The 19,650-nt window shown below is 42.5% G+C and overlaps 1 protein-coding gene across 4 annotated transcripts in view; it reads right to left on the bottom strand.

Annotated features, from left to right (window-relative positions):
* LOC144806119 (vomeronasal type-2 receptor 26-like) overlaps nt 1-19,650 on the bottom strand; it is a 420,183-nt gene that overhangs the window by 109,399 nt on the left and 291,134 nt on the right. Inside the window, exon 1 of one of the 4 annotated variants that reach the window (XM_078672552.1) lies at nt 10,111-10,476. The exons of the other annotated variants lie outside the window; for them this stretch is intronic. Within the exon in view, the coding sequence (XP_078528678.1) occupies nt 10,111-10,326 (216 nt within the window). The 5' untranslated portion in view covers nt 10,327-10,476. Of the gene's footprint in view, nt 1-10,110; nt 10,477-19,650 lie in introns of those variants that run through there. 4 annotated transcript variants of the gene reach the window in all.

Below are 19,650 nucleotides of genomic sequence, written 5' to 3'. Positions count from 1 at the left end.
ATAGATTGGGCAGTTCTAGAAGCAGAAGATAAGATACGTGTACCAGGTACTGGTCTAGGAGAGAAATGTAAAGAATTACCAGAATTATTGATTCAAGTTTTACCCAGATTATTGACAACTAGAAAAGAAGACTGGGATGCAATCTCAGCCTGTAAACAGAAACAAGATGAAGATATTAGTGATTTTTATTCTAGGTTTGAAAAATGCTTCAGTATCAACAGTGGTCTCAAGACAAGTAGTGAATCATACCCTCACCTTTTTGTTACTAAATTAGTCGAGAATTCAAGTCCACCAATTAAAAATCGAGTTTTGAAAGTCGAAAGCACCTGGCAAGCAAATACCCCGTCCCAGATGCTCCAGATGCTCCAGTATCACCAGAATAGAATCAGGGAAGAGCAAGAACACGAGAGAAAACGTATGAAAGATACGAAAATGAAAGTACTAGTTGCACAATCTGTTCCTCAAGACAGTCAGAAGAGGGGTCCGAATCAAGCCAGTCATCCTGCAGCTCCCGTTAAAGGGAACTGCAATTATTGTAAACAGCCAGGTCATTTTATAAACGAGTGTACAGTTCTGAAACATAACATAGCTACCGGTAAGACTAAAGAAAGACCACGTCCGCCTAGACAAGAACAAGTTTCACAGACTCCTCAGTCACAGAATGCACCACAGACAGTTACAGTACCGCAGCCTATTGCTGCAACACAGCATGTCACATCGCAGATGTACCAGTATGCACAATCTGAGTATCCAGAGTACCAGCCATATTCATGAAACAGCCTAGAGAGGGAGGTAGGCTTGCCTCTCATCGAGATACCTGTAGATCAAGAGGGTCCCTATGTTCACAGTCAAGTATTAGGGAAAGACAGAAAGTTTTTGATTGATACAGGGGCAAGTAGGACCACAATTAGTCATGCCGAAGTTCCAGGGGCTCCGCTCTCAGGCTCAAGAAATGTTTCCCTTGGATTTTCAGGAAAGCCTATCGTTAATGAGATTTCAAAGCCAGTTACTCTAGAAGTAGGTCCATTGTCCCGCACTACTGATCTGTTACTTACTAAGTCATGTCCAGAAAATCTATTGGGCATTAAAACATTGAAAGAGTTGGGTGCAGTTATTTGCTGTTCCCCAGAGGGAATACGTCTGTTCCTACGTGACTTTAAGGGTCACTATGTATTACGAGATTTTGATTCCAGACTGTCTAAAGTTCCGCAGCATTTATGGGCGCAAGGTCCAACTGATGTAGGTTATATGCAAATCACACCCTATCGTGTGACTCTCAAACCAGGTGTAGTGTTACCACGAATCAGGCAGTATAGATTGCCACCTGAGGCCGTAGCAGCCTTATCCAAAATTATTGACGAGCTCATCGCTCAAGGAGTAGTTGTAGAAACTGACTCCAATGTATGTAATTCTCCGATCATTCCAGTCATGAAACGTACTGATCCAAATGCACCCCCAGTATATCGATTAGTGATTGATTTACGGGAGCTTAACAAATGTATTATTCCTCAGTACCCAGTTGTCCCAGATATCTCTTCCCTATTGACAGCCATTGATTCCGAAGCCATGTTCTTTACTGTAATAGACCTCAAGAATGCATTTTTTAGTGTTCCCATTCATCCAGACAGCCAGTTTCTTTTCGGATTCTGTTTAAATGGAAGGAGCTATATGTTTACACGAGCTCCTCAAGGTTTCACAGAAAGTCCTAGTATTTACAGTCAAGCACTCAAGAGACAACTAGACAATATTCACATGCCAACTGACACTGCCCTGCTCCAGTATGTCGATGATCTACTGATCACAGCCCGTTCTGAACGTGATTGCGAGCGAGCGTCACTGACGGTTCTGTATTTCCTAGCCGAGATGGGGCACAAGGTGTCCCCTTCGAAGCTTCAATTCTGTGTCCAGCAAGTGGTCTACTTAGGACACTTACTGTCCAAGAGGGGTAGGCAGTTGACACCAGACCGTATCCAGTTAATAGCGAGTCTTCCCCAGCCCAGAACCCAGAAGGAGGTACGTGCCTTTATCGGCCTTACTTCTTATTGTAGACAATGGATTCCTCAGTATGCATTTCTAGCCAAGCCACTGATACAGTTAACGACACAGGAGGCAGCCGTATCGACTGTCCTCCCTTGGACATCTGAACATACACTTAGTTTCAACGAGTTAAAGAAAGCTTTATGTCAAGCTCCAGTTCTAGCCACACCGAACTACAGTAAGCCTTTTACACTTTTCGTCACAGAACGTGAAGGTACAGCATTATCTGTTCTCACACAAGATCAGGCAGGACAAAACAAGCCGTGTGCTTATTTTTCTAGCACACTAGATCCAGTCGCCCAGGCGTTGCCTGCGTGCCTCAAGTCAGTTGCAGCCACAGCACTAGCTATCAGACAAAGTGATTCCATAGTTTTAGGACACTCCTTGACAGTACAAGTTCCACACTCCGTAGAAGTTCTTTTGAATAGAACACAAACTCAGCACTTGACAATTGCACGTTTAACAGGTTATGAATTGACATTGTTTCAGCCACACATAGATATTAGACGCTGCAACGTCCTGAATCCTGCTACACTGTTACCATCCGTTAATTCAAATCCTGACACACATGACTGTGTGGAAGTAGTCAACGTTACGACAAAGCCAAGACAAGATCTTACAGATATTCCGTTACCAGATCCCGACCTGACACTTTATGTGGATGGTTCATGTATGAGAACTAGTACAGGAGATCTAGTCGCTGCATATGCAGTGACTACTGACACTGAAGTTATTGAGACACACCGTATTGACACTCTGTCCGCTCAAGCAGCAGAGCTAGTTGCTCTGACACAAGCCTGCATACATGCCAAGAACCTGAAAGTTAATATTTACACAGATTCACGCTACGCATTCGGAGTCGTTCACGACTTTGGAGTGCTCTGGCAGGAGAGAGGTTTCATGACTTCTCATGGAACCAAGATTCAGCATGGTCTCCTTATTCAAGCTCTGTTAGATGCAATACACTTACCGACATCCATTGCTATTATGAAATGCAAAGCACATACGAAAGTTACTGACATTATTTCTCAAGGTAATGATCTAGCCGATCGCACAGCCAAGCTTACAGCTCAGACTCCAGACATTCCAGTTAACATGACACATACTCCAGATCTGACTACATGTATGACAGTTAAGGACCCTACACAAGATGTCATAGACATCCAGTTACATGCTACTCCCGATGAAATCAAGAAATGGTCCGAACAAGGAGGGGTCCAGACAGATCAAGGATGGTTAACGAAGGGTAGAGCCGCATGGTTTCTCCCCGACTCTATGGTTCAAGTCATTATTAATACCGCACATAGTCCAGCACACTTAGGAGAAAAAGCAATGTTAGATAGTATCCAGAACATTTGGTTCAACAAGCATTTACGAGCTGCAGCCAAGCAAAAAGTCCGTACCTGTATGATATGTTGTCAGTTTAATCCAGGTAAAAGTGTCCCGGTGGAACAAGGTGGATTTCAGCCCCCTGACCACCCTTTTGAGGTCCTCCAGATGGATTATATTCAGATGGAGCGATGTCGAGGTTTCAAGTATGTCCTTGTAGTTGTATGCGCTTTGTCCAGGTGGACAGAAGCATATCCAGTCCCAGATTACACAGCCGCGACCACTGCCAAGCAGTTGGTTCGTGAATTCTTCCCTCGATATGGACTCCCTAGAGTCGTATATTCTGATAACGGTCAGCCATTCTCATCTGAATTGATGAAGCACGTTTCCCTGTTGTTAGGGTACCAGTGGAAGTTCCATTGTGTACGCCATCCTGAAGCAGCCGGTCTAGTCGAGAGACATAATCAGACTCTGAAAATCCGTATTGCAAAAGTGTGTAAAGATAAGGGTGTGGACTGGTTAGTAGCTCTGCCAGTTGCTTTATTTTATATGCGCATGGTCGCACATTCCAGATCAGGTCTGTCCCCGTATGAGGTCGTTTTCGGCCGCCCCCCTAACATGTGGGGTACTCCTAGACCCCGAAGTATTACTGATGTTTCATGTAATATGCTGACAGATTACCTAGCTTCCTTGATGTCTGCCCTCAACTCATGTCGTTCACAGGTTGCCGCCGCATTTCCAGACAATACCGAGGTGGCACCGCATGAAATCGTTCCAGGTTCCATGGTGATGGTCCGAAACTTTGACAGAACAAGTCCGCTGGAGCCTCGATGGAAAGAGCCCCGTCAGGTCCTCCTCACCACCCGTACAGCCGTGAAGTTGGAAGGACGCCGCGGCTGGGTGCACCTTTCTCATATAAAACAATTTAACGGATTGAAGCCGGTCTCTAAGAACATTTCCCAGGATTTAAAGACTTGTCAAAACATTGTTCCTAAGGACTGTCCCGCAAATGACATTGCTACAACCCCTCCCTTGGTAGAGAAAACTCCGCAGCAGGAGTATAAGCAAAAACTCCGGTCTAGTAAAATAAGTCAGCCAGTTTGATTGTATAAGTCCTCCCCTAGGTGAAACGGTTAGACTGTTTCTGACATGTATAAAATAGACCCCCATAGTGAGAGAGTCAGTGAAAACTCAAACCGTAGGAATCGTTTTTCTAAGTTTCATATTATTCATCAGCATAATGATTTCCTGCACCAGTTACGCATTTTTCCTGTGTTTTCCAGTTTCACATGTGAATAAGCCTTTTAATGTTACAGTAGAGCACACGTTTAGTGATCTGCCTCCTCACGAATATTCATACCGCCTCGCTATGCGTAATAACTCATTTATCCGCATGTTACATTATTCACACCAGACCAGCAATGCCACTAATTGTTGGGTGTGTGGTCGACTTCCCCCTTTTCAGACACCGAAGGGAGTTCTGCCACTCTTTCCGTATCCTTTTTCACATAATGGTTCGTGTGGAGCATGGTCCACGTTAACGTCCTCCTCAACAGATATGTCTTTTCTTAACAGCACATGTTTCCCAGACAAGCAAGGTTTCCCCCACAGAACAGGTTTAGATCTAGAAAATGAAGTGTATAATTTAGGTAACTATTCGTCGAATTTTATGGTCCTGAATGTTCAGTCTGATACTACTCCAGACTCACCTGCTATTTCAGTACTACCAGTCAAAGGCGAATTATGTGTCCGTAATTATGGTTCTGTACACGTAGGACATAGTGATTGTACTACTATTATCAAGTATAGTGACAGTGGGAAATCTATTTTTAAAGCTTCACGTCATTCTTATTTCGTTTGTGGTCAAACTGCATATGTTCGTCTGCCCCTCGATTGGGAGGGAACCTGTTACATTGCCTTCCTACTGCCACCTATTTTCCTAGCCCCACCTGACTACCATAGGAATTCCTTCCTAGTACATACTAGGCACAAGAGAAACCTCCCGATTGTCGATTATACTGAAACTGCTGCAGAGCAATTCATTGATATTGATAAAGGTGTCTTCCCTTATTTAGGTACAGTTGTAAACAGTAAGCTAATTCGTAGGTTAACAAGAACCCTTGAAGCAGTAGTAGATGAGACTGCCTCCGCTCTAGGTAACTTAACCGAAGAGCAATCCTTTATGAGAATTGTTGTGCTCCAGAATCGTCTCGTCCTTGACGTCATACTGGCCGATAGGGGCGGGGCCTGTAGAGTCCTCGGATCTAGTTGCTGCATTTTCATTCCAAATAACGCGCCGTCTGTTTATTCAGCTATAACCAGACTTCATAAAATTGCCCATCTGTTACACCAAGATCCAGGCACCTGGACATGGTCCGGTTGGTTCTGGAATATAATTTCCGCCTGGGGATGGAAAGTCCTGTCCTTTCTAGGTATCGCAGTAGCGATCATATTCAGCTGCTGCCTCTGTATACAATGTGGCCCTGCGATTTGCGGCATGTGTGCTACCTCTTGTATTCCTAGTCCCAAGCCCCGTTCTAAATCTCGTTCCAAGACAATTCGAGATGAACAAATGATACTGTATGAAATGATAGATGGTATCATGAGTATTAATGTTTCCTGATGGAAACGTAGTGACAAGGAGGGAATGTGGAAAAGTAAATTTTGTCATGTTCTGTGTCCCTACGTGTCATCCATCATATGTTATGTGTGCATGACCAATATGCATATGTTATTCCCCATGTCCGATTCAAGACGCAATTATAGTTGTGTCCTCCTCTAGTATGCCAGTTTCCAGTCCTCGTGAATACTACGAATGTCAGGCCTATGTAAAGCTACGTTGCCACGTTTCCCAGTGTGCACGTTATTTCATTGTAAAGTCCCCGATTCCAGGCCTCAAAAGGGCCCGGACATCAGATTCAGCTCCTGTCTCCTGAAGCCTCGTTGAGGAGCGATCCAGCCCCCACCTGTATCCTCGACCTTTCACTTACTTCCTGCCTCGCAGTGCCCGGTGCAGCTTGGCTCTGCCTCTGAGTCTGCCAAGACTATGTTATGATTCCAGTTATCAGTTTAGTCCTCCTTCTCTGCATTCCTAAGCTACTGAACTGCATCAATAGTTTCCGTCATTGTCTAGCCTATGCGGCTCCATGTTAAGAGAAATACTGTATTTAATGGTCATTTAATATTCTTCATCACGCACTACATGTAGAATAAATGCATGCTTCAGTCTTAGAGTCAGTTAGCCTTTCCTCTCATGACTTCTAGTTTATATCAACATGTTCCCTAAACATCAGATACTAGATAGGGTTTAGGTACATGTCGCTCCGACCCTCCAGACTTTAGTCTCTGCTCCTAGCACAGAGTTCATAGCCCCCAGCTTCTCCTCGTAACACGTCATTGCCAGTTTGCGCGCACCATTAGGTTAGAGGTCCCGGCTCCTTAGGTAGCCCCCTCCATGGTTTCCGCCCCATTCATGACATATTCTGTTACGTTTGCATCACATGTCTGAGTTACACCTTCTTTTTTACTCTTATCTTTCGCGACTGCTACGCGTCACGCCTTCTGCTCCACCCACTGCTACGCCTACTGCAATGTAATGCTATGTGTTTGCGCTATGTATATATGTTCATGTATTGTTATTAAAAGTTAGCGCGCTCATCCCAGACCCAGCCCCAGCAGCTGCTGGGCCCTTTTTCATCCTGCTGGGCCCTGTCGCCCTGTCATCCTATTCCCATGCAGGTTGTCCTGTTCCTGTCCTTATGCTGTATTAAACCTGCAAAACTCCTACTACCTCGAATCTTGACTCTTATTTATTGAGCTATCTGTTATGATATATGTCTAGTCAAAAATAGGGTATTATTTATTTATTTACCACAGTGAGACACAGGAAAGTTTAAGAGTGCATTGCATATATGTCACTGGTTTTGAGGTGTGAATTGTAATGATGAAAGGTCACTTTGCAATGGTATATATTTTCAGTATTTTTGCCCTGAGGAAGTCGCAGGTTTTATTTCCTTATGGCTAAGGACTAAAGACTCAAATAAAAGAACACAAAAATAAAAGAATCTGTGGAAAGTCTATATACTATTGTACTTATTGTATGATGATGTGAGCGTGTGCTGGACGGTAAGAATCTATTGTATTGGTGACTTTGGTCACAATTTGGGGAGTGGGGTGGACTCCCTACCTCAAAGCACCGCATTGCACTACAGGATAGATAAACTAATGAGTAGAATTCTTACGAGCGCCATATCCCTTAGTTTTGGTCACCCATGAAATTAACAAACACCTCCCACAGAATTCCCCCATGCGTTTGTGTTGTCTCCTTGCACTCTACTCTCACAAGTGACCTTTGAGCAGCTCTGTGCTCCCCCACATTTCTGACTACTTCCCTCCTTGGAAGTGCTGATCCAAAGACTCCCCTTTGTGCCCCCCTGCCCCCCTGTTTCTGCGGGTACCTACATTTGGGCCAGCCCCATCACAGTCACCTAATTCCTATTGTTGAATGTCTTACACCATCAATGGTCCTTAGCCTGTGTACCAGTGTGGATAGTCACCAAGTAGTCACTCCCCAGGGAAACTGGAATCCTGCAACGCATCACCCTTGCAGGGGAACTCCCCTCATTCCAGAAGGGCCTCACTCTCTAAATTTCTGACTTAGCCTGCTGCCCCTGGCCTGTCAGCTCCCCTATCTTGGCTGCCCCACTTGCCTGTGATCTATCCTGATTTTAACATTACCTAGCTTCCCACTGCTCCCCCTGCCACAGCTGGCACTAGTGTAAAGTTGGGGGAAGGGTGATGTTTGTGTGCCCTCTCACTAGCAGTTTTTGCTGCTGAGGCACCAGGTTCCCCTTGCCTCTGCCATTGTGATGTCCCCACCTGTGCTGCTGCCCCAGCCTTTGTATGACGCCCCAATACTTTAAGTGGGTGGCCCCAGAATGATTCTCACCTAGTGCCCTCAGTTCTGTTTCCCTGTATTGCTGTTCATACCTGCGTCTGGTGTTTCTGACCTTCAGCAAACACTTTTTTTCCTACGTGACATGTGCGATGGGGGGGCACCCTGCACCCGCAGGACTGCCAGACTATGGTCCACCTCCCTCTCCGGGGCTGATTACGATATCGTTCGGAGAGCATTTCTACCAAATTGGTTCCAGACTGCTTTTGGGATGACTCGGATCAGGGGAGTCTGATTGAGCGATTTGGATGTATCCGGATGCTTCCAGATACGATTCGGCCGGACTCCCATTGACTTCAATGGGAGCCTGTGGTCCGAATTAGAGCACAGGGTCTCATTGAAGAACGGTGTGGCTGGGGAAAACCTTGCACCCTGTGGCACGCACCCCATGGTGCCTGCCTAACAGTGCATGGTTGGAAATGGGGATCACTTGGGTACCCCCACAGGCCCGATTCAGAGGGCCGTGGGTAAAGGAGGCCTGCTATGGGCCCCTACAGACAGATTCCGGCAGGTGATTTGTTCTGGAGAAACTGAATCGGAACGGCTATCCAAATCGGTCATCGTAATTGCTTGCTTGGAAAATGAGTCCATAGAGCTGTATGATTCGGCTCTGAAAGATGCGACCTGTCTTAATGCCTTTTGGAACTGATTTGGACAGCCCTACCGGTTTCCGGGGCATGGTAGTCGCTGGGAACTGTGTACGATTCGGGCGGCAACAAGGGTTCCGGATTGGATTCGGCAAACCCAAATCCAATTCGGAGCCCTTCCAAACGGCATGGGTATCAATACCTCTGTTGGATTTTCCAGCAGGGACAGCTTTCTTCTGAGTGCACAAGGAATAATACTTTCCCCACTCCTGACATGGTCACCCCTACCTCATGCCGCGGGCGGCTCTACCCCTTTCCTCCCAAAGACCCGGGGTATGGAGAGAGTTATGCTCCCCCACCCAAGTCCTGGCATCTTACAGATTACTTGCCATCTTTCCATACATTTACAACATTTTTCTCAGCAAGGACTTTTCAGGAAACTACATTAAAATTAGTGGTAGATTTAATAATAGTGAGAGTTATGGAACCTCTGACACTTGCACAAGCATTATTCTTCTACTATTGCCAAAGCATGTGCAAACTATAATTAAATGCAAAAAAGTTAATGATGCATTTTGGCAAAAAGGACACTTTATTCTTTCTGCCCCTGCCTGTCTAGCCAAACTCCATCTTATAAAGGCTGGGACCTGCCCCAATCTAACCTTTAGGCCCCCCCTCCTTACATAACCGCTTTTCATATCCTTCAGGTAAGGCTGTGTGGTGAAGGGCATGTCTAGGGTGGCTCAGACACTAGGTCAGAAACCTGACTGGACCTTGCCCTGGAGCTGTAACATCAGGAAGCAAGAGGAACATAATGTGACACTCATCAAAGTGTCAGGTTGATAAAACAGGTCCTTGCTGTGGTTGACGAGAGGATGATTCAGATGAACCTGAGGTCAGAGTCTGACCTGCACTTGAGATTGGCAGCAGTGAGTGCAAAAGGAAACAACCACAACCCTTTCTATGCCCAGCAGATCCAGTACTGTCCTAAAGAAAAGAAAGCATAAAACAGGCCATTAGAGAGCAGAAGAACCCAGATGAGAATATCATATCTGAAAGCAAGTCCTTGGAACTGCATATGATTGTTCCACTACTCGGTCTCAAGAAAGGCTCTGTCTCCTTCTAACTGATGCTCATAGTTGTTCAGTCCCCTCAGATTCAGACCTCTTTTTGAGTCTTGACTTACCATGTGGATGATCTCACCTGCGTAAAGTTAGGGTGCCACCAGATGGCGCTGTCGTTGAGTATGAACTTTGTCTCTCCAGATGAGCTGATACTGAAGCTTCCCACTTTGTTGGTCGTGACGTTTACACGAGAATAGTAAATCCAGTTCAAAAGGTCAAACCTCACAGGTAGCTCTCCCTGATCATTGAAGTGGATCTCATCACCAGAGGTGGTTGTAAAATGAAGATTACGCATGTAGTGATGTAACTGCGAAGGAGAAATAAGACACAGCAATAGGATAATTCTGTTATAAGCATCAAAGACACTGACAGCCTCTTATGCAGAGGGGGCATGGTTAATGCTACACTTCTAATATTCATCAGTGTTGTTATTGGCGGGTGGTCATTGTATCATGTAGTCAGGGGTATCAGCAAAAGTTTAGTCAGTTTGTTCCCCTTAAGCATTAGATAGGACTGCAGTTTAAATTATCATAGTTTTCAGTCGCACGCTATTTATATGGGTTTGATTGAAGGAGTGCAAATAGGTGTGTGTATTTGTGTGTATGTTATGAATATAGGGGAGTGGATGTGTGCTTCTTGACTTCCATGCATCCGTGCATGTTTGCATGTGGACATGTGGGAACAAGAGTTCATTGTCTGCACCCATTTCCAATATTTATGCATGTGAGTATCTGCACATGTGTTACTGTATGCATATGTAGTGTGTGTTTGCATGTTTGTGCATGCTCATTAACTTCAATGCATCTATACATCTCTGTATGTGTGCACAAATGTCCTTGTCTATTTCCCATGCATCTGTGTATGTTTGCATGTTCTTTACAAGTGTCTGTGTGTGCGCTTGTTTCCTTGTGTGTTAGTGCATCTGTCTATGAGTGTCAGAGCATGTGTGTTTCTGTGTCTGTCTTTGTGTGCATGTGTATGTATCTGTGTGTGTGTGTGAATTCATTGACTGCCATGCACCTGTGTATGTGCACAAGAGTACTTTTCTGCATCAGTTTCACTTGTGTGTGTTTGTGCTTGCATATCTATGAGTGTCTGCAAATATATGTATCTGTGTGTTTGTGGGTGTGTGAGTGTGTATGTGTTTGTGTTTGTAGGTATGAGTGTGTGGACTGATTGACTTTCATGCATCTGGGGATGTTTTGCATGTGTGTATATATGAGCAAGTGACCTTGTCTGAGACTCTTTATCATGTGTGTGTTTTTGAGTGTCCACCTACGAGTGTGAGCACATCAATGTGTCTTTGTGTGTGCCCTTGTGAGTAAGCATTTGGGTGTGTGTGCGGGCTCCTTGACTTCCATCCACCAGTGCATAAAAGTGTCTTTGTCGACGTCCGTTACCCATGTGTATGTTTATGAGTGCACGCTTTTGAGTGTCTATGCAAGTGTGTTTGTGTATTTTTCATTGTATGTCTGTGTGTATGTGTTTGTATGTGTATTTTCGAATGTGGGTGTGTGTGTTGTTTACTTCCATGCATCTGTGCATGTTTTCATGTGCTTGTGTGTGAGGTCAAGTCCTTGTCTGTGTCCCTTTTTCATGTGTGTTTGTGCATGCCCGTCCATGAGTGCCTGCGTATGTGTGTGTCTGTATGTTGGTCTCTCTGTATACATGTCTGATGGAATTTGTGCATTAACTCATCTTGGGCAGGGAGAAACCACCTGTGTAATCAGAACAGTCAGACTGATCTGGACCTCTACCACTAATGAGGATATGTGCAGACAGGGAAATAATACCACAAAGCCATACAATTTCTTAGCACTGCATGGCAGGATGAACTAGTACAAATTGTTTGATGACACGGGTAGAGCTACTGTGGAGGGTGATTTCTTTATAAACCAATAATTGCATGACTGTTTCATAGTGCAGTACTACCCCTGAAAACTTGCAAAATGATGATGCAATATTTGTACCTGGCGCAGATTGTCGATGTGTGCAAAATTTGTTCTCCAGATCAATCGATCAAACATTTATAGAGCGCCGCATATCACCCATAAGGGTCTCAATGCACTGGAACTGTTTGCTGCTGTGTGGAGACTGATCATTCAAGCATCCAGGTGTTTAGTTCTCTTCGGGTGTCTGCCAGGAGCCACCTGAAGATCTTACGGAGCATCTGAAAGGTGTAGAGGAAGGTGGATGAGACTGCATTGACTTGCTTCTCCATGGATAGCTTCCTATCCAGGATGATGTTGAGTTTCCGGGCATAGTCTGTTGGGGCAGGCAGATGCCAAACTCTGCCGGACACCATGCATCGGTCCATAGTGAGGTGTTGTTCCCAAAGATGAGGACTTCCATTTTTTCGGTGTTGAGTTTGACACAGTTGTCCTTCATCCTGTCCACGACATTCATCATGCATCTGTGGATGTTAGCTTTAGTGGTGAAGGGATCTTCGAACAGTGAGAGGATGAGCAGTGTCTCATCAATAGACGAGATGATGTTGAGTTAGTGTGATCTGAATGGTGGCAGCCAGGGGGGGTCATGAAGGTGTTAAAGAGTGTCGGGCTGAGGGACGATCCTTGGGGAACCCCGCAGATGATCTTCTTGCTCTGAGGTGAACGGTGGGAGGTGGATCCTCTTGGTTCTGCCGGTGAGGTACGAGGCAATCCATTTAAGGGTGTTTTCTTTGAATCCCGATCTGGTGGAGTCTGTTAATCAGGATGTGGTGGGAGTCGGTGTCAAACGTGGTGGACAGATCCAGGAGGATTAGGGCTGCTGTTTCCCTGCTGTCCAGAAGGGCTCTGATGTCTGTGGCTGCAAGCAAGGCAGTCTCAGTGCTGTCGTTAGCTCAAGATCAGGATTGTGAAGGGTTGGGGCGTGGCTTGCACGCCGAGGTGCGATGGCGGGTTATGCGTGAGCTCCGCAGTTCCGTGGGTGTCCACGGCATTTTCCGGACCTCATTCGTTGCTGTGAGGAGCCCTAATGCAGCGTTTTCAATGGCGGAGGATGGGCTGCTCCTGAGGGATGCTTCGTTTGCTGCCTGCCTGCTCGTTTTCTACTGTTTCCAGGTGCCGGTAATTTTGCTCCGTTCTGGATGCGGGCGGCCGCTGAGCCCGCATTCTCCTCACAAGCCACCACAACGTTTAATGCCGGTATGCTGCCCCCTCAGTCAGCTAATTTATTGCGTTGCCACTTTGCTCATGACATGTATCCAATTGTCCAATTGTGGCTTAAAACGCGATTTTCCTATCTTTTTTCTGATGTTTGCCTTGTCAGCTGATTCTGCCTCTCTGCTCCCATGAAACGAACGGCCGCTATTTTAAATATTGGCACAAAAGCTCGTTTTTGATACATTGCCTCTCCTGACATGCTATTTGTCTGCAGATAATCTACAGTTTCTTATAATTGGCATCATTTCCCCTGCAGAAGCCATATACATCTTGAAAACTTTACTACTTTTTCTTTTTTTTTTCTGCTTGGAGGCTCTTTTCTCTGTCTGACCCTGCCCTATTCTGCTCCCATATGTCTTTCAATGAAGGGTCTCTCACTTCAATGCTCATGTATACTTCCCTACTATCCTGGAACTGATATATACTGAATATTTTTGAGCACTCTTCTTTGTGGTTCTTCGCATTTTTGAGTCTTGGAGGATCATTTCCATTTTTGGTCTCATTGTTTTTTTTTCTTTTTTCTGCGAAGCGCTTGCTCTTATCAAGACGTCAGTTCCTTACCTTAATCTGTGCTTCTCTACACGCTTTCAACATGGCTCATGACACACTCAATACAAAATCATCTCTATCTGGAGCAAAATCGAAGAGACAAAAAAATGACCCGCCTTCTCCTATTCTCTCATCTCAAAATCCTGTCCTTGACTCTATTTTGGATGAAGTCCGTGGTCTCCAGCCTTTCATGTCTGCAACCAATGAAAAACTTAAACAAATCGAAGAAAGATGGGTTGTTATGGAAGGCAAAGTTTTGGATCTGGAACAACGCGTTAGTAACATTCAGGATGTTTCATCAAAAATCCCTTTATTGGAACAAGAGATTCACAACCTGAAGCTTCATACTGAGGACCTTAAAAATCGTAATCGTAGAAATAACCTACGCCTTTATGGTCTTCCAAAAAATATTGTAGGGTCTGACATGGTATCATTCCTACAGAAATTTCTTCCTGAACTTTTGGAGCTTCAACCTACGTCCCATCCTCTTAACATTCAAAGACCTCACCATTTAGGGCGTCTTAATCCTAACGCCACTAAACCACGTGGCATCATTATGCTCTTTCTTGAATGTACAGAGTTATTGACTGTTTTGAAGGCTAAGCTCAAAAGACGTCTCATATGGTCTAGCCACAATATCTTTATTTCTCTAGATCTCTCTAACGCAACAAATTCTCGTCGTAAAGAATTTCTGAATCTCCATCCTCAAATGAGACAGTTGAATATCCAATATGGAATCCTCCATCCTTGTTTTTGTAAAATTACACACAATTGGCGCACTCGCTCCTTTGATGATCCACAGAAACTTAATTTATACTTGCAGAATGTTTCTCCCTCTGGGATGGATACTAATATTTGATACTTTTTTTTCCATGCTAAGATTGCTCCTCTACTAGCAATTTATATGTATCCTTCATAACCTTCTGTTATTATGTTCTATTCTCATCTTGTGAGGTTTTATACTTGCAAAATGTTTCTCCCTCGTGCATGATACTAATATTTGACTTTTTTTTCCTTGCTAAAGTTGCTTCTCTACTAACAATTCATATGACTCCTTCTTAACTTTCTATTAAAATGTCCTCCTATCATCTCTTGAGGTTCTGTTTCTTTTTCTCCTTTCACACTGCTCGCTGGAGTCCTCATTGGCATCACTATGCTCCCGTCGCTTTGTTTTTTTCTCTCTCCTCAGACCTGGCTCTTATGCCTTGATCTGTCCACTTATTTCTTCTTCTCTCTCTTCATATTTTTCCTTTTTCTTTCCTCCCTCCTCCGCTCTTTCTCTCTCTGGCTCTTTTTCTTTGCCCATGTATTTTTCTACTGTTATTTTTCTGAAAAATCTCTTTTTTTGTTTCAGTATTTCTTGTTGTTCCCTATTGCAGCTTTAGGATCAATGTATTCTAATATTGTGGGTGTTTTGGGTGATTTGTCCACATGTAATGTTTCTGTCTGGTGTGTTCTTTTTTGTAGCTGTCTCCTCGAAGTGTATCCACTCCAAATGTCCCCCATCCTCCCTGCCCTCCATCATGTGTAACTTTGTTACGTGGAATGTCCGGGGTCTTGGAATTCCAGTTAAACGACAAAAGGTACTATCCCATTTATCTAAACTTAATTCCCAAATAGTTTTTCTTCAAGAAACTCACTGTACAGATGTGGAATCGCCTAAGTTGAAAAGGCAATGGGTTGGCCAAGTTGTATTTTCTCCTGCTCCTAACAAAAAAGCGGGTGTTGCTATATTGTTTCATAAAGCTCTATCAGTACAAATAATTTCTACTCAAAATGATGATGATGGTCGTTGGGTAATGGCTAAGATTGTGATTCAGAATAAGACATTAGTTTTATTAAACATCTATGGTCCTGTCCGACCTGATCCCAAAATTTAGAATGATATTAAAATTCTTCTCTCCTCAATTGACTGCCCCAATATTTTATAAGAACATGTTGACCTATAGAGGCATGATTATTTTCCACTTGCTGCACTTTAGCTTTTTTTCCCTTTTTTAGGAAAGATTATATTATATGGTGATTTTAATATTTCAATTATGTATTTTGCTTGTATGATTTGTATGTACAAATCGAATAAAAGCTTTTGAACTGAACTGACTGCCCCAATATCGTGGTTGCAGGTGATTTCAACCAATGGTTAGATCCTTTTTCAACCAGACAAATCCCATAAATCTTTTCAAACTGCCATTATCTCTCGTCCGTTATATGATGTTTGAAAAACCTGTAACCCTGAATTACTTTTTTCTCGAATGTGCATCATACCCGTTCTAGGATTGATGACATTTTGGTTAGTTAGTCTTTACTCCCTTCTATTCAAAAATCCAAAATTGGTTCCATTTTTATTTCAGACCATGCACCTGTCTATGATGCCCTAGATCTTTCCCTTACTTCTTCTAAATTTAGTCGCTGGAAATTCAATACCTTTCTCTTGTCTGATAATGTTTTTATAAAAGGTGTCACTATTTTTATTACTTTTTACTTTCAATAACCCGTCGGACACTTCTGTCCCTAATACCTGGGATGCTTTTAAGCCTGCTCTCTGTGCCTTCACTATTTCATATGTCTCTAAAAAAAAGAAACTAAATAGAACTAAATATGAAGATCAACTGCAGAAAATTATAGGACTAGAACATACATACTTTACCTCTAAATCCACTGATGCCCTTCATGATTTAATTGTGGCAAAAACTGAGCTTAATAAAATAGCCACTATTAAAGCATGTAATATTCTCCTCAATATTAAGTCCAAATTTCATGAGGATCAAAACCAAGGCGGGGAAAATGCTAGCAAACTACTTAAAAGTCAAATCTGATCGTTAAACTATTGGCCCTATTCTCAATTAATCTATTAATAAACTAGTCTCATCAGATGAAGATATTGCCGAGGTTTTCCATGATTATTATCAATCTCTTTATACTGATGACATGCATCACTCTACCCAGAATTTAAATTATTTTTTTGCTGGTCTCCCCTCACCACCATCGCTTCCTGATGAATTTGAACAATTAGAGAAAGATATTACTCTTCAGGAAGTGTTTAAGGCCATTAATTCTCTGAAAAAATCGAAGGCACCAGGCCCTGATGGATTGCCTGTTGAATTTTACTCTACTTTTAACTCAATTTTTGCCCCTGAACTATTACAACTTTTTAATTCTTTTATTGCTGATGCTAGGGCCTATGGGTCATTTATGGATGCATTAATTGTCATTATTCCTAAACCTCACACAGATCATTCCCATTGCAAAAATGACCGTCCTATATCATTAATTAATTGTTGTAAAATTTTCGCTAAAATTCTTGCGTCCCGCCTTGATTCTATTATCCCCCTTTTGATTAAAACTGACCAAGTTGGGTTCGTGAAAGGCAGATTAGCATCTGATAATGCCTGTATGTTTTCTAAAAATATTTCCCATGGCAAAAAATGTAAAGATCCTCTTGCAGCCCTATCTTTAGATGCTGAGAAAGATTTTGATCGTATCAATTGGCAATTTATGATTCAAACTCTCCATTGGTTTGGTTTTGGTCCCTCTTTTATTTCTTATATCAAACTTTTATACTCCTCCCCCTGAGCCAGTATTTTTGTTAATAACCAATTTTCAAGGTTTTTTTCATTGTCTAGAGGTACAAGACAAGGTTGTCCTATTTCCCCTTTATTATTTATCTTCTGCCTTGAACCATTTTTAGAGCGCATTAGACCTAACTCTCAGATTACTGGCTTTAAGCTCTCCTCTGTGGAAACTAAAGTATCTGCCTATGCAGATGACAAATTGATTTATATGGCTAACCAGTTGAATCACTTCCTCATTTTCTGGACGAGGTTTGACTATGCTCCTCCATTTCGGGTTATCAACTTAACTTATCTAAAACGGAAGTTCTACCCTTAAACTTTATTTGTTACCAATATATGTTTAACGCTACTGATTTTGATTGGTGTCCTTGGCATTTGGTTTTCTTCGTCCCTAGCTGATACGCTTAAATTTACTTTTAACGCCCTTTTGAAGAAACTTCAATCTCTCCTCCAAATTTGGTCCCCTTTATATCTTTCTTGGTGGTGTAGATTGGATACTATCAAAATGATGATTGCCCCCCATGTACTATACACTCTGTCTATGCTCCCTATTAAAATTCCTGATGTACACTTTTCTCATATAAATTCCATTTGTACCAAATTCTTGTGGAATAATAAACACCCTCGTATTGCTCTAAGTAAACTTATTTGACCTAAAAATGAAGGTGGTGTTCACATTCCTAATTTTAGAACTTACCACTCAGCTTTTTTGATTAAACAATCCTTTTCTTTAGCTTATGATTTCTTGGAAATCCCTGTTCCCAGATGAGTTTTTTTTAATGCTCATTGTTAAAAGATTTTCCTTTTCAACATGTTTTTATGTCAAATTGCTCTTTCTTAGCCAAAGACCCTGTCTTGAAATACTCCCAAACATTGCTTTACAATACATTTTCTAAGGATTTGACTCCTCTTCAATGTTTTTTGTCCTCTATTGTGTGGTACAATACATTTCTGTAATATAAAGGCAAATCTTTTTACTACAAATATTGGAAGGAAACGGATATCTCTTTCGTCCATCAATTTCTCTCTAATTATTCTGTCATTCCTTTTCATGAGTTACAAACTACTTATCAATTACCTGATTCCTTTCTTAACCCCTTCCATGCTCATGACGAGCTCAGCTCGTCATGCAGTACACTGCTCGTGTGCTCATGACGGGCTGAGCTCGTCATGAACAATGGGATTTAAGGGAGATCAGCACCAAGCGAGAATTGCTTTAGCATTGATAGTGTTAATTAATATACCATCATTACTACTGCCATACAATCTCTTTGTCTACATTCTCGCTCCCACCTACCTTACCACCTCTCACTCCCTCTACTCCTTTACATCCTTTATTTTCAACTCAAAGACCTAAAGTTGCCCTTGTATATATATTACTGTTATCAAATGTTATTGTTCGTTCTAAGTCAAATATTGAGATTGCTTGGGAAACTGACCTGTCCGTTTCCCTCTCTGTTATAACTTGGGAAAAATTATGGTCCAAATTGTTTAAAGTTTCTGCTGCTGCCCGTATCACTCAATCTTTGTTTTTTATTTATCACAGAGCTATTATTACTCCTGTTAGTATATGTAAGTTTTCACCAACCTCTTCCCCACTTTGTTGGTCATGTTCTAATGAAACAGGCACGCTCAAGCATCAATTATACGAATGTTCTTCTGTTTTATCCCTTTGGAATTCTGTTTGGAATGTTTGCATGCCAATGTTTAGCTTTACCACTACTTTATCACTATGAAAGTTTTTTTAGGATCTTTATCACCTGATATACCCTCTACTGCACGATTGCTTGATCTTTTTATTGCTTTAGCCTTTAAAGTAATTTTATCCTCCTGGAAAGATAACTCCAAAATGGCTGTACTTATCTGGTTGAATTTTATTTGTGATGAACACAGGATTGCTGCCGCTTCTTCTTCTTCTGTTTCTCTAAAAATTAAATCTGATATCCTTTGACTTCCCTTTACTACCTACCTTTCTTCTAAACCTCCCTTCTGTTAACTCTCTTTCTTTCTTATCTGCAAATATTCCCCTTATACATGATTTCGATCTCTTTCTCTTTCCCTTTCCTTTCTTTTCCTTTTCCTCCCTCCTCTTCCTTCTTCTTTCTCCTTCTCTATCTTCCTACCCCTTTCTTTTTCTTCCTTCTAAGTATATATTTTTCATATGTCATATGCCTGATGTTTTATTTTATTTAAGTTAGGCATATGTTTTCATATGGCTTATGTATTGTATTAGCAAAATCCCAATAAAAATGTCTTAAACAAAAAAAAAAGGATTGTGAGGGGTCCAGGAGGCTTTCCAAGGCTTTTTGCAGGATACAAGAGATGGGCTGGTAG

The sequence above is a fragment of the Lissotriton helveticus genome, chromosome 1_2, assembly GCF_964261635.1.
Source record: "Lissotriton helveticus chromosome 1_2, aLisHel1.1, whole genome shotgun sequence".
NCBI lineage: Eukaryota > Metazoa > Chordata > Amphibia > Caudata > Salamandridae > Lissotriton > Lissotriton helveticus.
The sequence above is the reverse complement of the archived record's forward strand: the minus strand, read 5'-3'. Positions and strand labels throughout refer to the sequence as shown.